The following is a 20346-nucleotide window of genomic DNA, read 5'->3' on the forward strand; positions in this document are numbered from 1 at the left end:
TCGAAGGAGTCGGCCTTGAGCGGGATCCACCCCTGGATGGCCTCCCCGGCGTCGGCGCTGAGCCACGGTGGCCACCCGGCCGCCACCTGCTCCCCCTCCAGGGGCGCACGGCCGGCGCAGGGGGCCGGTGGTGGGGCGCTGCGGCCGCCGGCGGGCTTCGGCGGCAGGCCAAGACGGCCGGCGTCGGGCTTCGACGGCGGGGTGAGACGGCCGGGCGAGACGGCCGGCGTCGGGCTTCGGCGGCGGGGCTTCGGCGGCGTCGGGGCTTCGGCGGCGGGGAACTGCGGCGGCGGGCTTCGGGGGCGGGGCGCTGCAGCCGGCGGCGCCCTTCGGCGGCGGGCGCGACGGCCGGCGGCGGGGCGCGTCCAGATGCGGCGGGAGGCGGAGGTAAGGCGGCCGGGCGGGGCTAAAGCGGCTGGCGGCGGGGCTCGACCGGCCTGAGGCGGGGCCTACGGCGGCGGCGCAGGGACGGTCGGCGCAACCCTAGGCGCGGCTGGGCGTGAGTACTCAAGAATGAAGAAGGAACAGAGGCGCGAGGCAAGAAAGAATGAAACGTTATCTTGTGTAATCAGTGGCAGTGGTGGGTAATTACCCACCAACTCCACGAGTAGGTTCAAATTTGACGTTTTGGAGCAGCAAAAGGGGTGCTCCAAAACTCCAGCCCCAATTGCACTACAGCTCCATAGAGTTGGCAGCTCCATGGAGTTTTCGAGTTGACATGTTTGGCTAGATTTTTTACTGGAGTCGCTGGAGTTACGGAGTGGAGCCGTGCCAAACACCATGCTACAGTTTGTCGAGGAAAATTTGGCTGTAACTCTACAGCACACCAGCAACACAGCACCCCGGACATTGGTCTTGAGGCTTGAGCAACCTGTGTGTGCCGTCAGTATCTTGATCAGTGTTTGTGTTCCCCCTCTATCAGTTTCAGAGAGGCTCAGAGCAAAGAGCCATGCCGTGCACTGCGGGAGCGGTGCATCGCATTCCCCCCTGCTGCTGCGGCAGAGAAGCGAATCCTGCCGTAGTGCGTCGGGCTGCATGCCATGCACCGGTGCACGCCGGTACGCTACAACATTCTCCCTGGCCGCCGCTCTGCTCGCTTGGCGCTTTGCTTTGCCTGATAAGCAGGCAGGCAGGCAGGGCCGGCGGGCAGGGCAGGCACTCGATGGACCATCTTTTGCTTTTGCTTTGGGCTGCCGCTGCTTTATCGCCGGCCCGGTCGGCGTCCTCCCCTTCCCACTTCCCTCCTACCGGCAGCGAGCGAGCGATCGAGCTGTGGGGTGAGGTGGATCAGCGACCGATCCATCCTTGAAAAGAAGAGAAAGGAGCCATCCCTTGTTTACTGATCGCGACCCGGCCTCTCTGCTCAGTCTCTCTCCTCCCTCCATCAGCATCACCATCAGACTCCCTCGCTCTCAAGTCTCTAGTCTCTACTCCATCGATCGCCGCCATCATCTCCACCCCCTGGCTGCACGAAGGGAAATGCCTCGTCCGGCCCTTCTACTCGCCACCATCGCCTAGCTTAGCCACCGCCCGGCCCGCAGCTAGCTTCACCTTCACGGCTCTGCAGCTGCTTTCCCATCCCATTCTATGGCTCGGGCTCTTCTCTCCCGCCTCCTCCTCCTCCTGCTGCTGCTCCGCACCGCCATCGCGACCACGGTCACCGCCCCTCAAGCTGACGACGACGACGACGCGCACAGCAGCTCGCTAGCCAGCCAGGCCGCCACCCTGCTCTCCATCAAGGCCGCCTTCGCCCCGCCACTCCCGCCGACGCTGCGCGCATGGACGCTGGCCAACACCGCCTCGCTCTGCTCCTCCTGGCCGGGCGTCGCCTGCGGCGGGCCCGGCGGCCGCACCGTCGTCTCTCTCGACGTCTCCGGCTTCAACCTCTCCGGCGCGCTCTCCCCGGCCGTCGGCGGCCTCGCGGGCCTCCGCTTCCTCTCCGCCGCGGCCAACTCGCTCTCCGGCGCGCTGCCGCCCGCCGTGGCCTCCCTCCGCGGCCTGCGCCACCTCAACCTCTCCAACAACCAGTTCAACGGCACACTTGTGGGCATAGACTTCTCCGCGATGCGGGGCCTCGAGGTGTTCGACCTCTACGATAACGATCTCGCCGGCCCACTCCCCGCCGGCCTCTCAGCGCTCCCGAGCCTCCGCCACCTCGACCTCGGCGGCAACTTCTTTTCCGGCACCATTCCGCCGGCCTTCGGCCGCTTCCCGGCAATCGAGTTCCTCTCCCTCGCCGGCAACAGCCTCACGGGGGCCATCCCGCCCGACCTCGGCAACCTCACCACGATCCGCCACCTCTACCTCGGCTACTTCAACCGCTTCGACGGCGGCATCCCACCGGAGCTCGGGAGTCTCGCCAGCCTCGTCCACCTCGACCTCGCCAGCTGCGGCCTGCAGGGCCCCATCCCGGCCTCGCTCGGCGGTCTCACCAGGCTCGACACGCTCTACCTGCAGACGAACCAGCTTAACGGCACCCTCCCGCCGTCGCTCGGCAACCTCACCGGCCTCCGGTTCCTCGACGTCTCCAACAACGCGCTCACGGGGGAGATCCCTCCCGAGCTCGCCGCGCTCAGGGGCCTCAGGCTGCTCAACATGTTCATCAACCGCTTCCGCGGCGGCGTCCCGGAGTTCCTCGCCGGCCTCGAGTCCCTGGAGGTCCTCAAGCTGTGGCAGAACAACTTCACGGGGGCCATCCCGGCGGCGCTCGGCCGCGCCGCGCCGCTCCGGGAGGTGGACCTCTCGACGAACCGGCTGACGGGGGAGGTGCCGCGGTGGCTGTGCGCGCGTGGGCGGCTGGAGATCCTCATCCTCCTCGACAACTTCCTCTTCGGACCCGTGCCGGAGAGGCTCGGCGCCTGCCCGACGCTCACGCGGGTGCGGCTGGGCCAGAACTACCTGACCGGCCCGCTCCCGCGGGGCTTCCTCTACCTGCCAGCGCTGACCACCGTGGAGCTGCAGGGCAACTACCTGACCGGGCCGGCGCTGGAGGAGGACGACGCCGGCGTCCCCGCCAGGCTGTCCCTGCTCAACCTGTCCGGCAACCGCCTCAACGGGTCGCTCCCGGCGTCCATCGGCAACTTCTCCGCGCTGCAGACGCTGCTCCTCGGCGGCAACCAGCTGCGCGGCGAGATCCCGCGTCAGGTCGGGCGGCTGAGGCGGCTGCTGAAGCTGGACCTGAGCGGCAACAACCTGACCGGCGAGGTGCCCGGCGAGGTCGGGGATTGCGCGTCGCTGACGTACCTGGACCTGAGCGGCAACCGGCTCTCCGGCGCGATCCCCGGGCGGCTGGCGCGGATCAGGATCCTCAACTACCTGAACGTGTCGTGGAACGCGCTCAGCGGCGGCATCCCGCGGGAGCTGGGCGCCATGAAGAGCCTGACCGCCGCCGACTTCTCGCACAACGACCTGTCCGGGCGCGTGCCGGACAACGGCCAGTTCGCCTACTTCAACGCGTCGTCGTTCGAGGGGAACCCGCGGCTGGTGATGGGCGCGCCGCGGCAGTGGGCGGGCGCTAGCGCCGGCGGCGGGATGGAGCAGCAGCAGCAGAAGGCCTCGTCGTCCTCGTTGGTGGGGCGGCTGAAGCTGTTCGCGGCGCTGGGGCTGCTGGGCTGCTCCGTGGCGTTCGCGGCGGCGGCCGTTGCGACGACGCGGTCCGCCATGCTGCGGCGGCGGCGGCACGGGCGGTCGCCGTCGTCGAGCCGGTGGCGGATGACGGCGTTCCAGAAGGTGTCGTTCGGGTGCGAGGACGTGGTGCGGTGCGTGAAGGAGAACCACGTGGTGGGGCGGGGCGGCGCCGGGGTGGTGTACCGCGGCGCGATGCCCGGCGGGGAGGTCGTGGCCGTGAAGCGGATCGTGGCAGCCGGCGGCGGCGGGTTCCAGGCGGAGGTGGAGACGCTGGGGCGGATCCGGCACCGGCACATCGTGCGGCTGCTGGCCTTCTGCAGCAGCAGCAGCAGCAGCTCCTCCTCGTCGCCGGGGGAGGCAGATCAGGCGGCGCGGCTGCTGGTGTACGAGTACATGGTGAACGGCAGCCTCGGGGAGATGCTGCACGGGCCCGACGGCGGGTCGCTGTCGTGGGCGGCGCGGCTGCGCGTGGCGACGGAGGCGGCCAGGGGGCTGTGCTACCTCCACCACGACTGCTCGCCGGCGATCCTCCACCGCGACGTCAAGTCCAACAACATCCTGCTGGACGCGCGCATGGAGGCCCACGTCGCCGACTTCGGGCTCGCCAAGTTCCTCCGCGGCAACGGCGCCTCCGAGTGCATGTCCGCCGTCGCCGGCTCCTACGGCTACATCGCGCCAGGTACGAAGTACAGCATCCGCATCATCCTGCTCTGCTCAGCTCAGCCGGCTAGCTGGCAAAAGAATCGACGGAGAACGGCCGCCATGGCGCCGTGCATGCTTCTCCATCCGCGCGCTGTTGTCTCGATCGATCGCAGGTGGACGAGAGGTAGTGACGCGACGGTCATGGCGCGGTGATCCCTAGGCATCGTCTGCATGCATGCACCCCGATCCATACTCGATACGATACGATCAATTCATCCATCGGCCATTCGGCCCAGCTGCATCTGCAGGCCGTTCAGACAGAGCGCACAGTGACTCAGTGAGGGAGGGGTGCTGGCGGTGGAATGGAATAAAACAAGACAGGACACCAGGCTGGCCCCACACCCTCCGATGAGGCGATGATGACTAGACGCCGGGGCGCGCCTCAAAGGAAGCGCTCGCTTTGGCTTTGCTTTGCGTTCTGCATGCATGCCCCTGCCATCAACGCCATCTTTTGCTTTTGCTCGCACAACACCATTTCATGGCAGGACGCTGCATTCTACTACTAGCTCCTTTCTATGTCCTTTTCCCCCTCTCGTCGTCTTTGCCTCGGCGAGCTCACTGCACTGTGCCTGCTGCTACTGCTGTAGCGGGGAACGAACCTAGCTTTTTGACCAGAGACTAATCATGCGTGCATGGTTCCAGTCGCTTGGGAACGTACGGCACTACTCCACGTACACTGTATGCATGTGGTATATGTCCTTTTTATACACGCTGGAAACAAAAGCACACCTTTAAGCTTGATGGATTCTCAGTCTAGTGTGCAGTGGAGGGGTCGATCCTGTGTTCGATGGATGCATCATGCATGCATATGGTTATTTTAGATGGCCTTTAGCAGTAGTACATGCTTTAGTTGTTCACTGTTACCGACTTTAGTTAGCCAGCCTTATTAGACACAATGCAGCAGTAACTTTGTTTGCTTTATTTCCATCTCTTATTCTGAAGGGAACACATATGATTCTCGGCCGAACAAAGTTCCTTTGCGATCCTTTACTATCATACGCTACGTGCATGCATGCTCCCTTTACCATTTCACCGTGTGTGGTTGCATTACAAAGCTAGGGGCTCTTTCACTGGCCGTGAGCGAGCATGCGTGCGTGCGTGCACGCCTTTTTTACTTCGACCGGTATCACAAAGCTATAGTTGTACTGAGCTGCTGTGTATACGAATGTTTGCGTGCAGAGTACGCGTACACGCTGAAGGTGGACGAGAAGAGCGACGTGTACAGCTTCGGCGTGGTGCTGCTGGAGCTGCTGACGGGTCTGAGGCCGGTGGGGGAGCACCTCGGCGGGGACGGGGCGGTGGACCTGGTGCAGTGGGCGCGCGCCCGCAGCTCCGCCGGAGGCGGGGTGGTGGCGCTGCTGGACCCGCGGCTGGGCGGCGACGTCCCCGTGGGGGAGGCGGCGCAGGTGCTGTTCGTCGCCATGCTCTGCGTGCAGGAGCACAGCGTCGAGCGCCCCACCATGCGCGAGGTCGTCCAGATGCTCCAGCAGGCCAAGCACCACCCGCCGCCGCTGACGACGCCGCCGCCCGCAGCAGCTCGTCCAGACGACGCCTGCTGACAGCTGACAGCATATGGATGGAGGCATCGCCGTCATATATACTATGCATGCCGGCTGGCCGGCCCAGAGTCACGCACAACCTGACATATGTCTGTACTGCGGCCATGGCTGCGCCCTGGGGTACATTTCTGCTCTCTACTGCTCGGATGGAGGGGATCGAGGAGCTCGCGTTGGCATCGCGGCCATGTTGCGCGGCCGGCGGAAGGGCAGCAGGCCATTGGAACATACTGTACTGTGCAAGGCCTATACTCCATATATAGCGTATTGTCTTTGTCCGCGCTACCACTGGTCCTAGATGTAGATAGCAGGTAGTAGTTGCTGCTCATGCTGCCGGCACGGTCGCCGGTCGCCTTGTCGGCTCTGGCGCGCTGAGCTGAGCGACGGCGACGCATGCTGAAATGCATGCCGCCGAAGGACAGCAGCAGGGGTACGTCGTGTCTCTGTCCTTGTACAGGGATTCGGAGGCGGTGGAGATTGTTCCATCCATCTCTCCGTCCGTCGTCGGCGTGCATATATCTCGCTCCCTGCCATGCCATGCATGCCATGCACGCCGCAATGTCCCTGTCAACGAGAAGCAGCGCCGTTGTCTCCCTTTTGTTTTCTTTGAGTATGGCGCCCCCCTGCTCTTGTCTCGGCCTGTTTGACTGTTTCCGTGTCAAAACCGTTGAAACCCCATTTGCGGCAGCCGGCAGCACTGAGTTGGAGGCGCTCCTTGATGTGTGTATTCCAACTTCCTGCCCTTTTTTTCTTTTGTTCTTCCTTCATTATTTTTCCTTTTCTTTCTTTTCCCCTTTAGCACCTCTCTTCATTTTTTATTTGTCATCACCCCCACCATTCATGTTGCTCTCCATCAACCCTTTTCATCTAGCAAAGTTCTTTTTTCACGCCTTATTTGGAACTTACTCCCAAGAACGTGTTTGTTCGAACAAACTAGCAAGGTACCCCGCGCAAATAGCACGAGTAGCTAGCATTTTTTTACATAATATTTGAAAAGCTTTATTATTCAAACTAACCCTACTGAAAAACTCATCTTTAACACTACTAGAAAAATCATCTTTAGTCCCAGTTGAAAATTCTCAAAGAACCCGATTTTTCCATCCGGGACTACAAATTCGGGACTAAAAGTTCCGATCTTTAGTCCCAATTTACTAAACCGAGACTAAAGAGTTATGCGCTAAAAAATTATTCTAAATTCCGAGGCAGCTCCCACACGCGCGCATGTCACTAGTCGCACGATTTTTCAAGCTAAGTATGCTTGTGCGCGGTGCGTGGGATTCAAACTCACAACCTCTTACCTCGCACGTAGCTTCCTTACAATCTCAGATACACGGTGCATATGATTGAGTAGGGGACGTTTTCCTTTTATAGTCACCCGTGGTCTTGAGTTAGTCCCTGTTGGTGTTACCAACCGGGACTAAAAGGCCTCTGAGGAGTACGAAATTCAGACCTGGGACTAATGCTAGCATTAGTCACGAGTCCATTTTGTTTTGAGATTTTTTTGAGGAATCGACATCTCGTTTCCGAGTAGTGTAATATATGCAAATAGTTTTGTTTAATCATATTATTATAATTGTTTTGATCCTAATGGTCTAGACTGGTTTTTTTAATCTCCATGGCGGCTTCAGAAAATCGGTGAGTTAATCCAACTTGAATTTTTTTTGAGTAAAAAATATGGAGTTCATCAGTTCCAAATGGTATCATGGGCTCACGTTGCCTCTCTCCTGCCTCTGCTCCCAAAAAGCTCAGCCCGCAATTCCACAATCATCCAGGATGTGTCCCTAACAGCGTGTGTTGAACACTTTACATCTTGTTGTGGACGGGTGGCGCGTGTCAAATATTGATTTTGAGTAGCTTTTTCTATATATATCACATCGCCACTATGCTGCAACTATATTGTTGTTCATGTCTCCTAATATAAATTTTCAGCTCTCGGCCAGCCGAGAGTTCACTAATCACAATTCTTAATAAAAAGACATCACCATCTCACTGCTTCTCTTCATTGCTGGTGGTAGTGATTGCGATGCCTAAATGGTAGCGACTGTGCTAGGCCATGTCATGGTGATACTTGATCTGGTGACTAAATTAGAATCACGTCGCTTGTTTGATATGGCTGCACAACATTCCTGTCATTGTTGTGACCTAGTTCCCCTGTGTCATTATTGTGGCGCTCTCCAAGTCAAGCCCTCTCTAATCGTTTTTTTACAGTTAGGGCTTCCTAAAACCTATAGTAACCTAGTTATCCAAGATGGCTCTAGTAACTCAGTCGAGCCCTTTCTAGAAACACACTATCTTGCATCTTGCTCTTCCATACTTAGAGCCACATATGCCCTCTTTTGGTATGCTTTTGTAGACCGCATTTCTTAATATGAGTGTAACGACGTGCTCCAGCCATGTCACATGCCTCGAGCCACCGCTGCTCGAATCTTGTATGCTTGAGTTCGATTAGCAAATCATCTTTCCAAGTAAGTGTCGGTGAGATCACTGGTGTTGTTAATTCCTATAAGAAGGCGGATGGATGGTTGTGAATATGATATACACACCACAGCATGCTCACAGCGGATGATTTCGGCTAGGAAGTTGTCTTATACTCCCTTTGTTTCAAATTGTAGGTGATTTTAAATTTTCTAGATTCATAGATTTTGCTACGTAACTAAACATAATATATATCTATGTGCATAGTAAAAAAATATATGAATATAAAAAACCAAAATAGCCTATAAAAATACCCTAAATGGAGTCTCATACAAAATCGGGGACAAAACAATATGCTGATTACGGGAGAAAATCTTCTGCTTGTTGATTTCGGCGGGATGATTATCTTCACATGAAGAGCCGAGACAAACAACCAAAGTCCTGATTCTGGCGAGAAGACAGCAGCTCGTCATCATATTTGTGGCAGGACGTACAATGTACCTATTTAAATATAGGCTAAACTTATTTACGGATGCTCTTTAATTAGCTGGAGTCCAGTTTCTTTACATTAGCTAGATATTAATTGTATTTGACATTGGCAAGGACTCTTTATTTATGCAACTTGGCAAAACGAATCTCCAGTTCAATTTGGGCCATCGGATCATCATTAAAATCAACAGTGTCTATTTATTAATCGTATTTGATATGGACTCTTTGCACTAATCTAGACTGTTAGATCTTCGTAAAATCCATGGTATATATTCTTCTTCTTTTTTAATTAATGTGAAAATTTCTAGACTCTCTCGGCGAACGTGGTAACTTCTTTTACCACTATTGTATTAAGATAATAGATTTTCTAGGGGACTTGTTTCAAAAGGTTCTCCGTAACATAATATGAATCCATGCACTTAATATACATGTGCACACTCATTCCTAGAATAATACACACCCTACTGCCATGAGCCTATGACACCTATGAGAAACTAGGCTGACAGATCTTAAGATTAAGAAAGTAAGTACAGGCAACTCAATATCCACGACCATACCACCCACCAGTAGAAGAACAAAAATACAAGTACTTGTGCTGAATCAAAATATTTGAATTCGGATGGTCAAATTCCATCATAAAGGAAACTAACCAACAAAGCTGTGTGTGGCTCATGGTATTTCCAAAAAAAACATACTTAGATAAATTCTGAAGAATGTGTTTGTAAGAAACCTCCATAGAAATTGTCGTGCGAAAGATTCCTCAAGAAGTTTTCCAAAAAAGCTTTCCAAAGAACTGTGTCAGAAGTTTGCCTTAAAAACCTATCAAAATTCTCTGTATAAACTATTTGTAAAATTTGAGTGAAGAAGTTATAACTTAAAAACAGTTATTATAAGGGAAAAAATAAAAAACATAAGCCCAACGAAAATATTTAAATTATTTAGATTTAATTTTACTTTTTTCTTACTACCTTCATCCTTAAATGCATGATATTTAGGTCAAGTATATTAGTTCAATAAATAAATAAATTTATTTGGAAGAGTAGTTAATCGGATTTCTTTTTTTTTCAAATTTATTTCTTTGAAACGAAATAAACTGAACTACTGCCGAGCCCTATCTGTGCTAGACAAGATAGAGCTGGCGGAACCGGTACCAGCACGGCAGCAGGGTCAAAACGGCCATCGCGTCCGACCTGGCCTCCTCTCTACTCTGACCTGACCCACCCCGCGCCCTTTGCTGTCTTGTTTGTTCCCTTCACCAACCTTTCCCTTCCCGTCCCAACTGCCGACTCGCCGCGCGCCGCCGGCTCGCCGCCGTCTCCGCCCGCCCGTCTTCTTCTGAAGAAGAAAAGGAAGAGAGTAAACGAGGCCTGCGCTGCGCTGCTCTGCTGCTCTGCGCCTCAGGTTTGATCCCGTAGTTCTCCTTGATTTCTTCTTCATGTTCTCGCTTTCTCTCGATACATGACCTCAGCCCGTCGCCGATCTCTCTTATCCGTTTGGCTTGGATCTCTCTGGTATGCTTGCCAGACTAGATGGGGGGTTAGTATTAGCAGCTAGCATTAGCAAGCTCCAATTTTGACTCTCTTGCGGATCAGTAATTCAATGATTGACTTCCGTTCCGTTCAATTGTGTGTCAACTTCACCTAATTCAGTAACCCCTGCTGTTAGGTGTCCCCGCCTCTCTCAATGGGATGCGAGGACAGGGCATGTCTTAATTTTCAACGGGAGCAAGCATTTGATGATACTCCACATAACATAAGCATGTTTTTCTGCTTATTCAGTTCAATGAAACCAAACTAGTAGGCTCCTGTACCTTCTCCTTTCTGCTGAAATTATACCGCATCCTTCCTTAGCCTTATTATTAGTATGATCAACACATTATGCGCATGGGTACGGATTCCACGAAGGACCTTAATTTTCTCTAGTAAGTAAAAAAGGACGGAAATTTGGTAGTCAACGACCGCTACAGGTCCTCTTTGCCTCATATAACAAGGAAATACTGAAGTGCATATGCCGCGACAAAGTTTTCTCTCTGGTACCGTGCGCATTTACATAGGTCAAATACTGGTACCAGGTGTTGATCAGTTTATCCTAATTACTTCCACACACATGTGCTTGTGCAATTTTGAATAAAAAGGGTACCTGGACTTGGAACTGTCTCTTGCAATGAATTAACTATTCATTCATTAGCATGCTGATATTTGGAGTCAAATAATTTTACAAGGTCCCGCTTGATGTATGCCTGATAAATACATGGCCTAATGGAGAAGTATTACTTCATTACCAGCTTATAGCTCAGTAATGCTATTTACCTTTCTGTAAACAGAGTATGCACTTCTAGCACTTGCATGTTTGGATGGATGATGTTTACGGACGGATAGAGGTCTTCCCCCAATACTTTGCACCATCAAAAGAAGCTATGGAGAGTCCTGATGGTCTATCCACAAGTAAGAGTAACCTGGATACTCCACCAAGGTGATACTTGTGGCGAAAGGGATTCTATTGCCAAACTCATTCTCTGCTTTTGTGGGTATGCTGACATGCTGTTCTCTCATGTAAGCAGTTCACAAAGACGATCCTGGACGCCAAAACGAGCTAAGGGAGCTGCATCTCTTTTGCGTTTGTTGTCCATTCCTCGCTTGAGATGGTCTACGAGCAATGAGGATGATGACAAGGTTACTGAATCATCAATACACAAGTTTCCTGCTTCTGTCTTGCATGCCAGCATGAGTGCTCTCTTGCAACACTAACAGTTTTCATTGGTAGCAGATCGAATTATCCAGGGCTGAAGTGGAGTCTTTACGAACTGAAATAGCAGATGCTGAGGAAAGGGAATCCCACTTAAAAGCTCGGTATGATATACAAAGAAAAGAACCTTTTAATATACACTTCATTGAAAGGTGGATATATTCTGATGATATCATTCGCATTTTGTTTATGTTTTGGCCATCTAGGTTGGAAAACATTGATGAAGTTTTGAGATATGCTCGCCTTTCTGGCTATCTCTACATTAGAAGTGTATGAAACCTGTCCTTTTTGCTTTTGTTGCTTCATTCTTGTCAAATCCTTCAATACTAATGAGTATAGACTTTTGGCATTTATAGCGATGGACCCAACTTCCTGGAGAACCACCTATCTTAGACGATGCTGATGTGGATGACTGGCTTCCTCGCTTTGTTGTTCTACAAGGGCAGTGTGTGTACTATTATCTGAAATCGACAGGTAAATTCTTCTTCTTTTTTCTTTTGGTGATGTTCCATCCACAGACCACAGATGATATTGGTGAATGCTGGCATATGACGCGTTTGGATCCTAGCTGTCACTGAACTTGTGACATTTCTATATTTCAGACTTGAGCCCACAAGAATCTACACTGTTACACGATATTGTTGAAGTAGGGCGGCTTCCAAACTTTGTGCCAGAAGATGAAAAGATAAGATATGCGTTTTACCTGTTGACCCGCCAAGGCTTGAAGTTTCAATGCTCCAGTACCTCCGAAATACAGGTAACACAGAAAATGCAGAAAATGAATGTATGAAAGTTGTGCGGTGCCATCAGGACGGGACTTGGTAGAAATTGATAACGTTAAGTTTGCATTGGATTCGCATTTTCCAGGTTGATTCATGGGTTAGAGCACTGACAAGTGATTGCAAATTGCGGGATGGTGCTGGCGAGGATGTGATGAAGAAGACGAGTAGCCAACTAGAAGATGGGTCATGGTAATCGATCGATCATGGGTTTCGGTTCCCAGCCAAGAATGCTCTGCGTGCAGGATGTACGTACAGTACAGCAGAGTAATTGGCTCGTGCTGGTAGCAAAAACATTTTTCTGTTAATTTTTTCAGATCCTCGATCATTGGTCAGGAATTTAAACTGCACGTGTATAAAATACTCTTGTGTACATACATGTAAAGGAGGCAGCATATATAGAGAGATGCGACACAGCAGGACACGCATATGTAGATTTCCTTGCTCATCGTATTAAAATTCTTCGGGCACATGCTATTTTGTGTGGCGGAAACAATTCTGTCGGCCGTTTGATTGGACTGTAAAGATGGTTGATGCATCCACTATGTTTGCCGGTGCCCGGTGGAGTGGTCAACCAAGAGGCCCTGTATAATTGAATCAAAATAGTCTTATGGTGCCGCTAGAAGTCAACTAGAGAGTCCCTGTAGTACATGTGAATCGCACTAATTAATTCAATAGATAGCATTACATATATGACTAGTTGGAGACTTGCTTGGAGTCTTTTAATTTAGACCCTGTATTAATTTGAGAATCGAGCGAGCTTGGAAGACATTAATGACAAGAATATATGCATACCATACCATGACATCATATTCATGGTCTTGGGTGTATAAAGTCCTCCACTATATATATGGGAGCTAGTATATTCATCGTGGTCTCGTGGACCATGGCACCATCCATGGTGGTCTCGTGGACCATGGCCGCCGCTCCGAGGTGGTGCCTCAAGCTCGCCGTGGGAGCGTCCATGCTGGTGCTGCTCGTCGCCGCCGCCCCGCCGCAAGCAGCCGGTGGCGTCACCTTACGCGTCGACCCTGGCCAGGTTGGTTGCTGTACGTTGCCTTCTTAGCTAGCTTGTTGGATCTCTTTGCACACGAAATCAGTAACAGACTAACAGAACATGATGAATGACGATATGCAGGTAGTTGTAGACAATGGCGTGGTGCAGGTGTCGCTGTCGAGGCCGCAGGGCCAGATCACCGGCATCCGCTACGGCGGCGGCGGCGACCAAAACCTGCTGGAGTACAACGCCAGCCAGGGGAACTCGGGAGGGTACTGGGATGTGGTCTGGAACTACCCTGGCTCGGATCACCCAGGAGGAACGATGGATATGTGAGTGCCTGCTCTAGCTCATCATTTACATAAATCTCTCTGATAGTAGTGTTATTCTAGCTTTAGCATCAGGTCCAAAACTCCATGTCGATCAGTAGGAATGATTGGGTTAATCTGGCCCGGTTGGTTGCTGTTTTCTTCTGACTGTGATTCCCTTTTCCTTTAGCAGTAGATGCATGGTTGCGATTTTCATTAGTAAACATTCAGCAGTAGATGCATGGTTTCGATTTCACATCAGTAAATGATTGCTGATTTGATTTGTGATCGCTACAAATTAGCTAAAGTTAGACAGCACATACTGAAGTGACTAAATATAAACATATATACACACACAGTTTGGACGGTACAGAGTTCCAGGTCGTATCCTCAAGTGAGGAGCAAGTGGAGCTTTCCTTCAGGAGCTCATACAACGCGTCGCGTCCAAACAGCGTACGGCTAAACGTCGACAAGAGGTAAGTACATTTAAAAAAACTAAACCAATGGCGGCGCATGCATGCCGTAAAACATTACTTGTTAAATTAGTAGCACCAACCAAAAATACAGTCCTGCAAAAAATCAAAAGGTCCTGTTCGTTTCACTGAGACGATATGAGACTGCATGCAGGCTTGTGATGCTGAGAGACAGCTCCGGGTTCTACTGCTACGCCATCTTCGAGCACGCCCGGGAGCACCCAGCTCTCAACATCTCCGTGGCTCGCCTCGCTTTCAAACTAAACGCCGCCAAGTACGTCAACTACACATCCATCCATCCGTGTTTTTTGCTTATTAATTACATTTTACGTTGCTTTATTCGATTTAATGACACAATTAATGTTCATAGTAATGTGTTGTGTTAGGCCATTCTTAATGACACTTCATGGAAAATAAATGAGGTGCCATGTAGACAATTGTGATGACATGTCACCCTATTTAATTATGCGGTGAGAGAAGAAATTGGTTTCATAGGGATGAAATCATGTGTACACGGTTTTCAAAATGCTTGTATCTTACATGTAACTTTGAAAACAACAAAAGATGAAACAATGCATTGTGTGAGGTATTTCATCTATAAACTAAATATATTCTTGCTTACGTAGCACTCTTGAAAACATAAGCATGAAACTTTGCATTGAGAATAACCTTAGGGCACCCGTACCATTGCGGGTGTGAAGTTATAGACAATACCTATAGACTACCCACATGACAGGTTGTGAAGTTATAGACTACCCGTACCATTTCGATCAATTTCTCCAAAATTTTAAGGTGTGAACGTGAGGTTTTAATTTTAGGGTCCGACTCTTGACGCAGGCCCCACATATAAGTCCAGCCGCACTGCTTTGCACAAAGTAGCGGATTGTCAAACTAATTCATCTGCAACAAATTTCGGTCAATTTTTCCAAAATTTTAAAGTGTGAACATGAGGTTTGTATAAATTTATAGGTTCATGTACAAAACCCACGGGTTATATCAATTTGTGGGGTGGGTTGGGTTGGGTTTACACAATAGAATTATGGAGCGGGGTGGGGTGGGTGAATGAGTTAATTTATTGCGGGTTGGGGTGGGTTTGGGGCGGGTTTCAACCCATTAGCATGCCTGTATAGGGTACCCGCCATACCATTGCACGGGTGTGAAATAGTAGATAATACATTGTAAAATTATACAAGTTATAGAGAGTACCTATGGACTACCCATGTAACAGGTACTTCCTCCGTTCCAAATTATAGGTCATTTTAACTCTTCTAGATACATAGATATTATTATGCATCTAGACATAGGCTATGTCTAAGTGCATAATAAAGTTTATAAATCTAATAAAGTCAAATGGACCTATAATTTGGGACGGGGGAGTACATTTTAACATTTATTTCTAAAACTTTAGTGGATCCCACAGTCATCTTCCTCCTTCCTCTCCCCCCTCTCTGCCCCATCTTCCCCGAGCCGGCAGGCGCTCCTCCGCCCGGCCGCCCCCCGAGCAGGCGAGCCGCCCCGCGCGCTGCTGAGCGCCCTCCTCCGCCCGCGGTGGGGCTCGACGGCCCGTCGGCCCCGCCACAGCCGCCCGCGTCGCCCGCGCTCAGCGCCCACGCAGGCCGCGGCCGCCGCCCCTCACCTTGCTTCGCTGCTCTGCGACCGCGCCGGCCGCCGCCCTCCACCTTGCTCCGCTGCTCTGTGACCGCGCCGGCCGCCACCCTCCACCTCTCCCCGCGCCGGCGCCTCGCTCCGCGTCGCCTCCCAGGCCCCAGCTCGCTCGTGCCCGTGGCCTCACGCCGGCGGGGGCGTCCTGCGCTGCCTCGCCCCGGGCCGCGGCCAACAAGCTCCACTCGCGGCGGAAGCCGCCGGCGACGAGCTACGCCAGCCGACCGGGAAGAGCATCAGCAGGAGCTCCGCTGCGGTGCCGGCCGGCCGTGGCCTAGCCCAAGCGGGGCTGCTCGGAAGGGAGAGGGAGAGGAGGCGAGGAGAGAGAGTAGAGGAGGAAAGGGGCCCGCGCGATATAGAAGTGCGTGTAGCGGCCCTCGCTACATCTGTCGACGTTTTCTTCTCTCTCCTCTTACGTGGATTCACTATAGTAAGGTCTTAACGGCCCCTTGCGGGTGCCCTTAGGTTCAACTACATGGCGATCTCGGACGGCATCCAGAGGTACATGCCGAGCGCGGCGGACAGGGACCCACCCCGCGGCGTCCCGCTGGCGTACAAGGAGGCCGTCCTGCTGGTGGACCCCGTGGAGCCGGAGTTCAGAGGGGAGGTGGACGACAAGTACCAGTACTCCATGGACAACGAGGACAACACGGTGCACGGGTGGATCGCCGGCAGCAACGACGACGACCCGGCGGCGGCGACGGGCTTCTGGGTCGTCACTCCCAGCAACGAGTTCAAGAACGGCGGGCCGCTCAAGCGGGAGCTCACCTCCCACGTTGGCCCCACCTCCCTCTCGGTGTTTCTGGGGCCGCATTACGTCGGCAGGGACATGGTGATCGAGTTCGAGGAGGGCGAGTACTGGAAGAAGGTGCTGGGCCCCGTCTTCATCTACCTGAACTCCGGCCGCCCGGACTCCAAGAGAGGCCTCTGGGAGGACGCCAAGGCGCGGGCGCAAGCGGAGGTGAGGAAATGGCCCTACGACTTCCCCCGGTCGCCGGACTTCGCAAAGGCAGGCGAGAGAGGCTCCGTCACGGGGAGGCTCTGGGTCAGAGACGGCGTCGCCAACAAGCAGCAGCAGCCGGCTGCGATGGCCTACGTCGGGCTCGCCGCGCCTGGCCAACCTGCCTCCTGGGCCACGGAGAGCAAGGTACGAAACCCGCCGGCTCTCAGCTCAAAGTTCTTTCGTTGGTGATCCGATCATCCATGGCTGACGACCGGCCGGCTCCGATCCCGGCGACATGGACGATGCAGAGGTACCAGTTCTGGACGAGGGCCGCCTCCGACGGCAGCTTCAGCATCGGCGACGTCCGGGAAGGGGTGTACAACCTGTACGCCTGGGTCCCCGGGATCCTTGGTGACTACATGCACACCTTCCCCGTGACGGTAACTCCGGCGGGCGGCGTCGACGTCGGCAACCTCGTGTTCGAGCCCCCGAGGTCGGGCCCCACGCTGTGGGAGATCGGCGTCCCGGACCGGTCGGCGGCGGAGTTCTACGTCCCCGACCCCGACCCGAGGTACTCCAGCAGGCTCTTCCTGACCAAGGACAGGTACAGGCAGTACGGCCTGTGGGAGAGGTACGCCGCCCTCTACCCCGACAGCGACCTCGTGTTCACCGTCGGCGAGAGCAACCACTCCACGGACTGGTTCTTCGCGCATGTCACAAGGTACACACACATATATACATATATTCCCTCCCCGTACGAAAAAGAAAAGTCATTTTGACAAGGGTTGGGTCAAAACGTTGAGAATATAAATTATAAATAATTTTTAAGTTGTTGAGTTTGGAAACGTGAAAGCCATATAAATAGATTTGTCTTGAAAAATATTTTCATAAAAGTATACATTTATCACTTTTGGATAAATATTTTTATAAAAATAAGGAGTCAAAGTAATGCTTTGGAGACTGTGTCATTGTCCAAAATGACTTCCTTTCCCTATACGGAGGGAGCACATATACATACATACATGACGATGTTAAAATGCAGCCAGGTGCATTCTGTATAGCAAATGCACAAACCACCCACCCTACGTTCCGCGTGCTAGCTAATTCACACGCCAAGGAAAGCACACGCTCTTGTATGCAAAACTAAATGGAGACAACCAACCAGGTGACGCCACCTCACAGCTTAACCCACCCACCAGGAAACATGCATACAATGAATCTTTTCTTGATTCAAAACGAAAAAAATACGATATCTCCTAAATCGCAGATCCGATTTTAGATCCGTTTGCAGTAGGTTGTTGGAAAAATGTGCTTAACACAACAAGATCCATGAAGACTATATTTGATGAAGTTTTTAAGCATGTAATTGCAACTAAGCTGTACTTTGAGTTGCAAGAACGTCTGCATCCCAATTGCAACTTGATTGTAGCCTATTTAGCACTTGTTACTCATGGTTGCAATTATTTAATAATCAGTTGCAACCCAGTTGCTACTCTTATTGTACCCAGATATACTTCCTATTGAATAGAATTGCAACCAGTTATTACCCAATTACAACAAGTTAATACTAATTGTAACTAGATACTACTCTATTGCAATACGGTTGGTACTCTGGTTGCAACAAGGTATGATTGCAACTTGATATGATTATTTGGACTAGATGCAAATAATATACAGAGTTATAACTAGTTGCAACTCTGTAGTAGTACGAGTTGCAATCAATAGTACATAGATGCAATTCACTTAAGCGATAAATCCATATTGGATCTAGTTTTGTTAAGAATATTTTTTTAGACAGATGGGACAAACGATTGGTCAATCGGGTTACGGTTCAGGAGAAAATTTGTTTCAAAGATTCAAACCAACAAAAATTCTATCCATGCATGCATGCAGTCTCGTGGGATTTGTACGCCAGGTGACTTTACGTGGAAAATACAAATTAATTTAGGAAGCACTTACCGCATATTTAGTTGGGTGCGCTGGACCTAGTACGCCCACCTGCTTGGGTGCATTCTATGCACAGGATGCACCCAGGTGTATTATAGCAAAATTGTGTATGTATGCATGCATGCATGTACGTACGTACGTACGCATGTAAAGCTCAGTTTCTTCCATGGATCTCTATGGTTCCTACTAATTTGTTCGATGCAGGAAGGTCGTCGGCGGCAAGGGTGACACCACGGTGGTGCCAACGACATGGCAGATACGCTTCCACCTGGACCGCGTCGTAGCGGGCGGCAACTACACGCTGCGCGTCGCCCTCGCGGCGTCGCACATGTCGAGCCTGCAGGTGCAGGTGAACGGCGGTGGCGGTGACGGCGCCGCCGGCACGCGCGGCGCGCCGGCGGCGGCGTTTCTGATGGGCGACAACAACGCCATCGCGCGGCACGGCATACGCGGCACGGAGTGGAGCCTGGACTTGGGCATCGACGGCCGCCTGCTCATCCGAGGCGACAACACCATCGACATCACCCAGGCGAGCGCCCTGAACCAGTTCGTCGGGGTCATGTACGACTACATTCGCCTCGAGGGCCCTTCCACATAGTGGCCCGTGAGGCCGTGACCTGCTAGACTCTAGGCTGCTAGGCCCAAGATCCTCTTTGTTTTGTTCTACTCTACGCCTAAGATACAAGAATCCCATGGGCCATGGCAAAGGGCTACTTATACGCCTAAGATACAAAATCATTTAATGGTACAAAGTATTATACGAGAACTAAACGAAAAGGCACACGCCTCAGCCACAGCTAATCCAAAAACAAATTAAAGAGGCGAAGAGCATCATCAGCCTCGGGGGACGATGAAGAATGGCATATGCCAATTTCACGGGTTGTGCATAAGCATCTGTCGTCTTTGTCTGTGCCAGCTCCACAGAACACACGTTCCTAAATCCCATAAGGTGTTCCTACTAAGCGGATAAGAAATACAGTAATTTGCATCTACGTAGAAGTTTTTGATACAAGACTGATCATGGTGTCGAGGGCTCCCATCACCATGACGAATAACACGGGATGGGATGACCACCTAGCCGTAGCCTCTCCCCCCCCCCCCCCCCCCCCCCCCCCCCCCCCCCAATGAGATGGAGAGGAGAGCAAAATGGACACCCAATTGTACCGTACCCTTAGACTTGGACTCCCAAGTGTTAAAAGGACGGGAAGAACCATGGAATTGCATCAAACAGGGTAGCCATGTCAACCTCGAGAAGAATACTTCTTCCCTTTTTCCCGGTACAAACTTTGGCTGTCAGATGTACCGCGTGGAAGTTCTCCGGACTCCGGTATGACGGTATGCGGCGACATTTGATAAAATCACAGTTCGATTTGGGTAGACCTTCAGCCAAGCAAATGGATCCAAAGAACATTGACAAGCAAATAGCCATCATGCCATGCGTGCCCAACGCCCTTTTGATTGCGTGAGACGGACGGCGTGCATGGAGGAGGAGGCGCGAGGAGCGGTGGCAGCGGGAAGATGGGATCTACGACTGGTGCGCCGTTGCTGCTGCCGTGCGGTGGAGAGATCCGATCCAGTTCAACGCAACCGTTTTTTAAGCCCGGCGCGATGCGATTCCCACGCTCTCGGGGGCGGCGGGCGAGCAGGGCCAATCGATGGAAATGACCATGCCGCCCTTCCCCCTCGGCCATGCCGACGATGCC

The 20346-nt window shown here is 52.4% G+C and overlaps 3 protein-coding genes across 3 annotated transcripts; all 3 read left to right on the top strand.

The window, feature by feature from the left end:
* Nucleotides 1-1024: 1024 nt before the first annotated feature.
* LOC117850684 (uncharacterized) lies at nucleotides 1025-6781 on the top strand. The gene is made up of 2 exons (XM_034732544.2): nucleotides 1025-4306; nucleotides 5509-6781. The coding sequence occupies exons 1-2, from the start codon at nucleotides 1588-1590 to the stop codon at nucleotides 5886-5888; spliced, it is 3099 nt and encodes a 1032-aa protein (XP_034588435.1). The 5' UTR covers nucleotides 1025-1587; the 3' UTR covers nucleotides 5889-6781.
* Nucleotides 6782-9983: 3202 nt separating this feature from the next.
* LOC117846910 (uncharacterized) lies at nucleotides 9984-12747 on the top strand. The gene is made up of 8 exons (XM_034728033.2): nucleotides 9984-10190; nucleotides 11113-11261; nucleotides 11350-11461; nucleotides 11556-11638; nucleotides 11741-11804; nucleotides 11891-12008; nucleotides 12137-12291; nucleotides 12402-12747. Exons 2-8 carry the CDS (start codon nucleotides 11143-11145, stop codon nucleotides 12507-12509), a joined length of 759 nt encoding a protein of 252 aa, XP_034583924.1. The 5' UTR covers nucleotides 9984-10190; nucleotides 11113-11142; the 3' UTR covers nucleotides 12510-12747.
* Nucleotides 12748-12901: 154 nt separating this feature from the next.
* LOC117846908 (uncharacterized) lies at nucleotides 12902-19671 on the top strand. The gene is made up of 7 exons (XM_034728030.2): nucleotides 12902-13352; nucleotides 13452-13642; nucleotides 13978-14094; nucleotides 14246-14365; nucleotides 16219-16900; nucleotides 17005-17417; nucleotides 18848-19671. The coding sequence occupies exons 1-7, from the start codon at nucleotides 13164-13166 to the stop codon at nucleotides 19239-19241; spliced, it is 2106 nt and encodes a 701-aa protein (XP_034583921.1). The 5' UTR covers nucleotides 12902-13163; the 3' UTR covers nucleotides 19242-19671.
* Nucleotides 19672-20346: the final 675 nt, after the last annotated feature.

This window comes from Setaria viridis, chromosome 3, assembly GCF_005286985.2.
Source record: "Setaria viridis chromosome 3, Setaria_viridis_v4.0, whole genome shotgun sequence".
Classification (NCBI taxonomy): domain Eukaryota; kingdom Viridiplantae; phylum Streptophyta; class Magnoliopsida; order Poales; family Poaceae; genus Setaria; species Setaria viridis.

Coding starts and splice junctions, on each gene's coding strand:
- LOC117846910 (XM_034728033.2), top strand. CDS start 11,143: ATGGATGATGTTTACGGACGGATAGAGGTCTTCCCCCAATACTTTGCA. Junction 11,639..11,740: donor GAATCCCACTTAAAAGCTCG/GTATGATATACA, acceptor TTGGCCATCTAG/GTTGGAAAACATTGATGAAG. Junction 12,009..12,136: donor CTATTATCTGAAATCGACAG/GTAAATTCTTCT, acceptor TCTATATTTCAG/ACTTGAGCCCACAAGAATCT.
- LOC117850684 (XM_034732544.2), top strand. CDS start 1,588: ATGGCTCGGGCTCTTCTCTCCCGCCTCCTCCTCCTCCTGCTGCTGCTC. Junction 4,307..5,508: donor CTACGGCTACATCGCGCCAG/GTACGAAGTACA, acceptor GTTTGCGTGCAG/AGTACGCGTACACGCTGAAG.
- LOC117846908 (XM_034728030.2), top strand. CDS start 13,164: ATGGGAGCTAGTATATTCATCGTGGTCTCGTGGACCATGGCACCATCC. Junction 13,353..13,451: donor TACGCGTCGACCCTGGCCAG/GTTGGTTGCTGT, acceptor GACGATATGCAG/GTAGTTGTAGACAATGGCGT. Junction 14,366..16,218: donor TTCAAACTAAACGCCGCCAA/GTACGTCAACTA, acceptor GGGTGCCCTTAG/GTTCAACTACATGGCGATCT.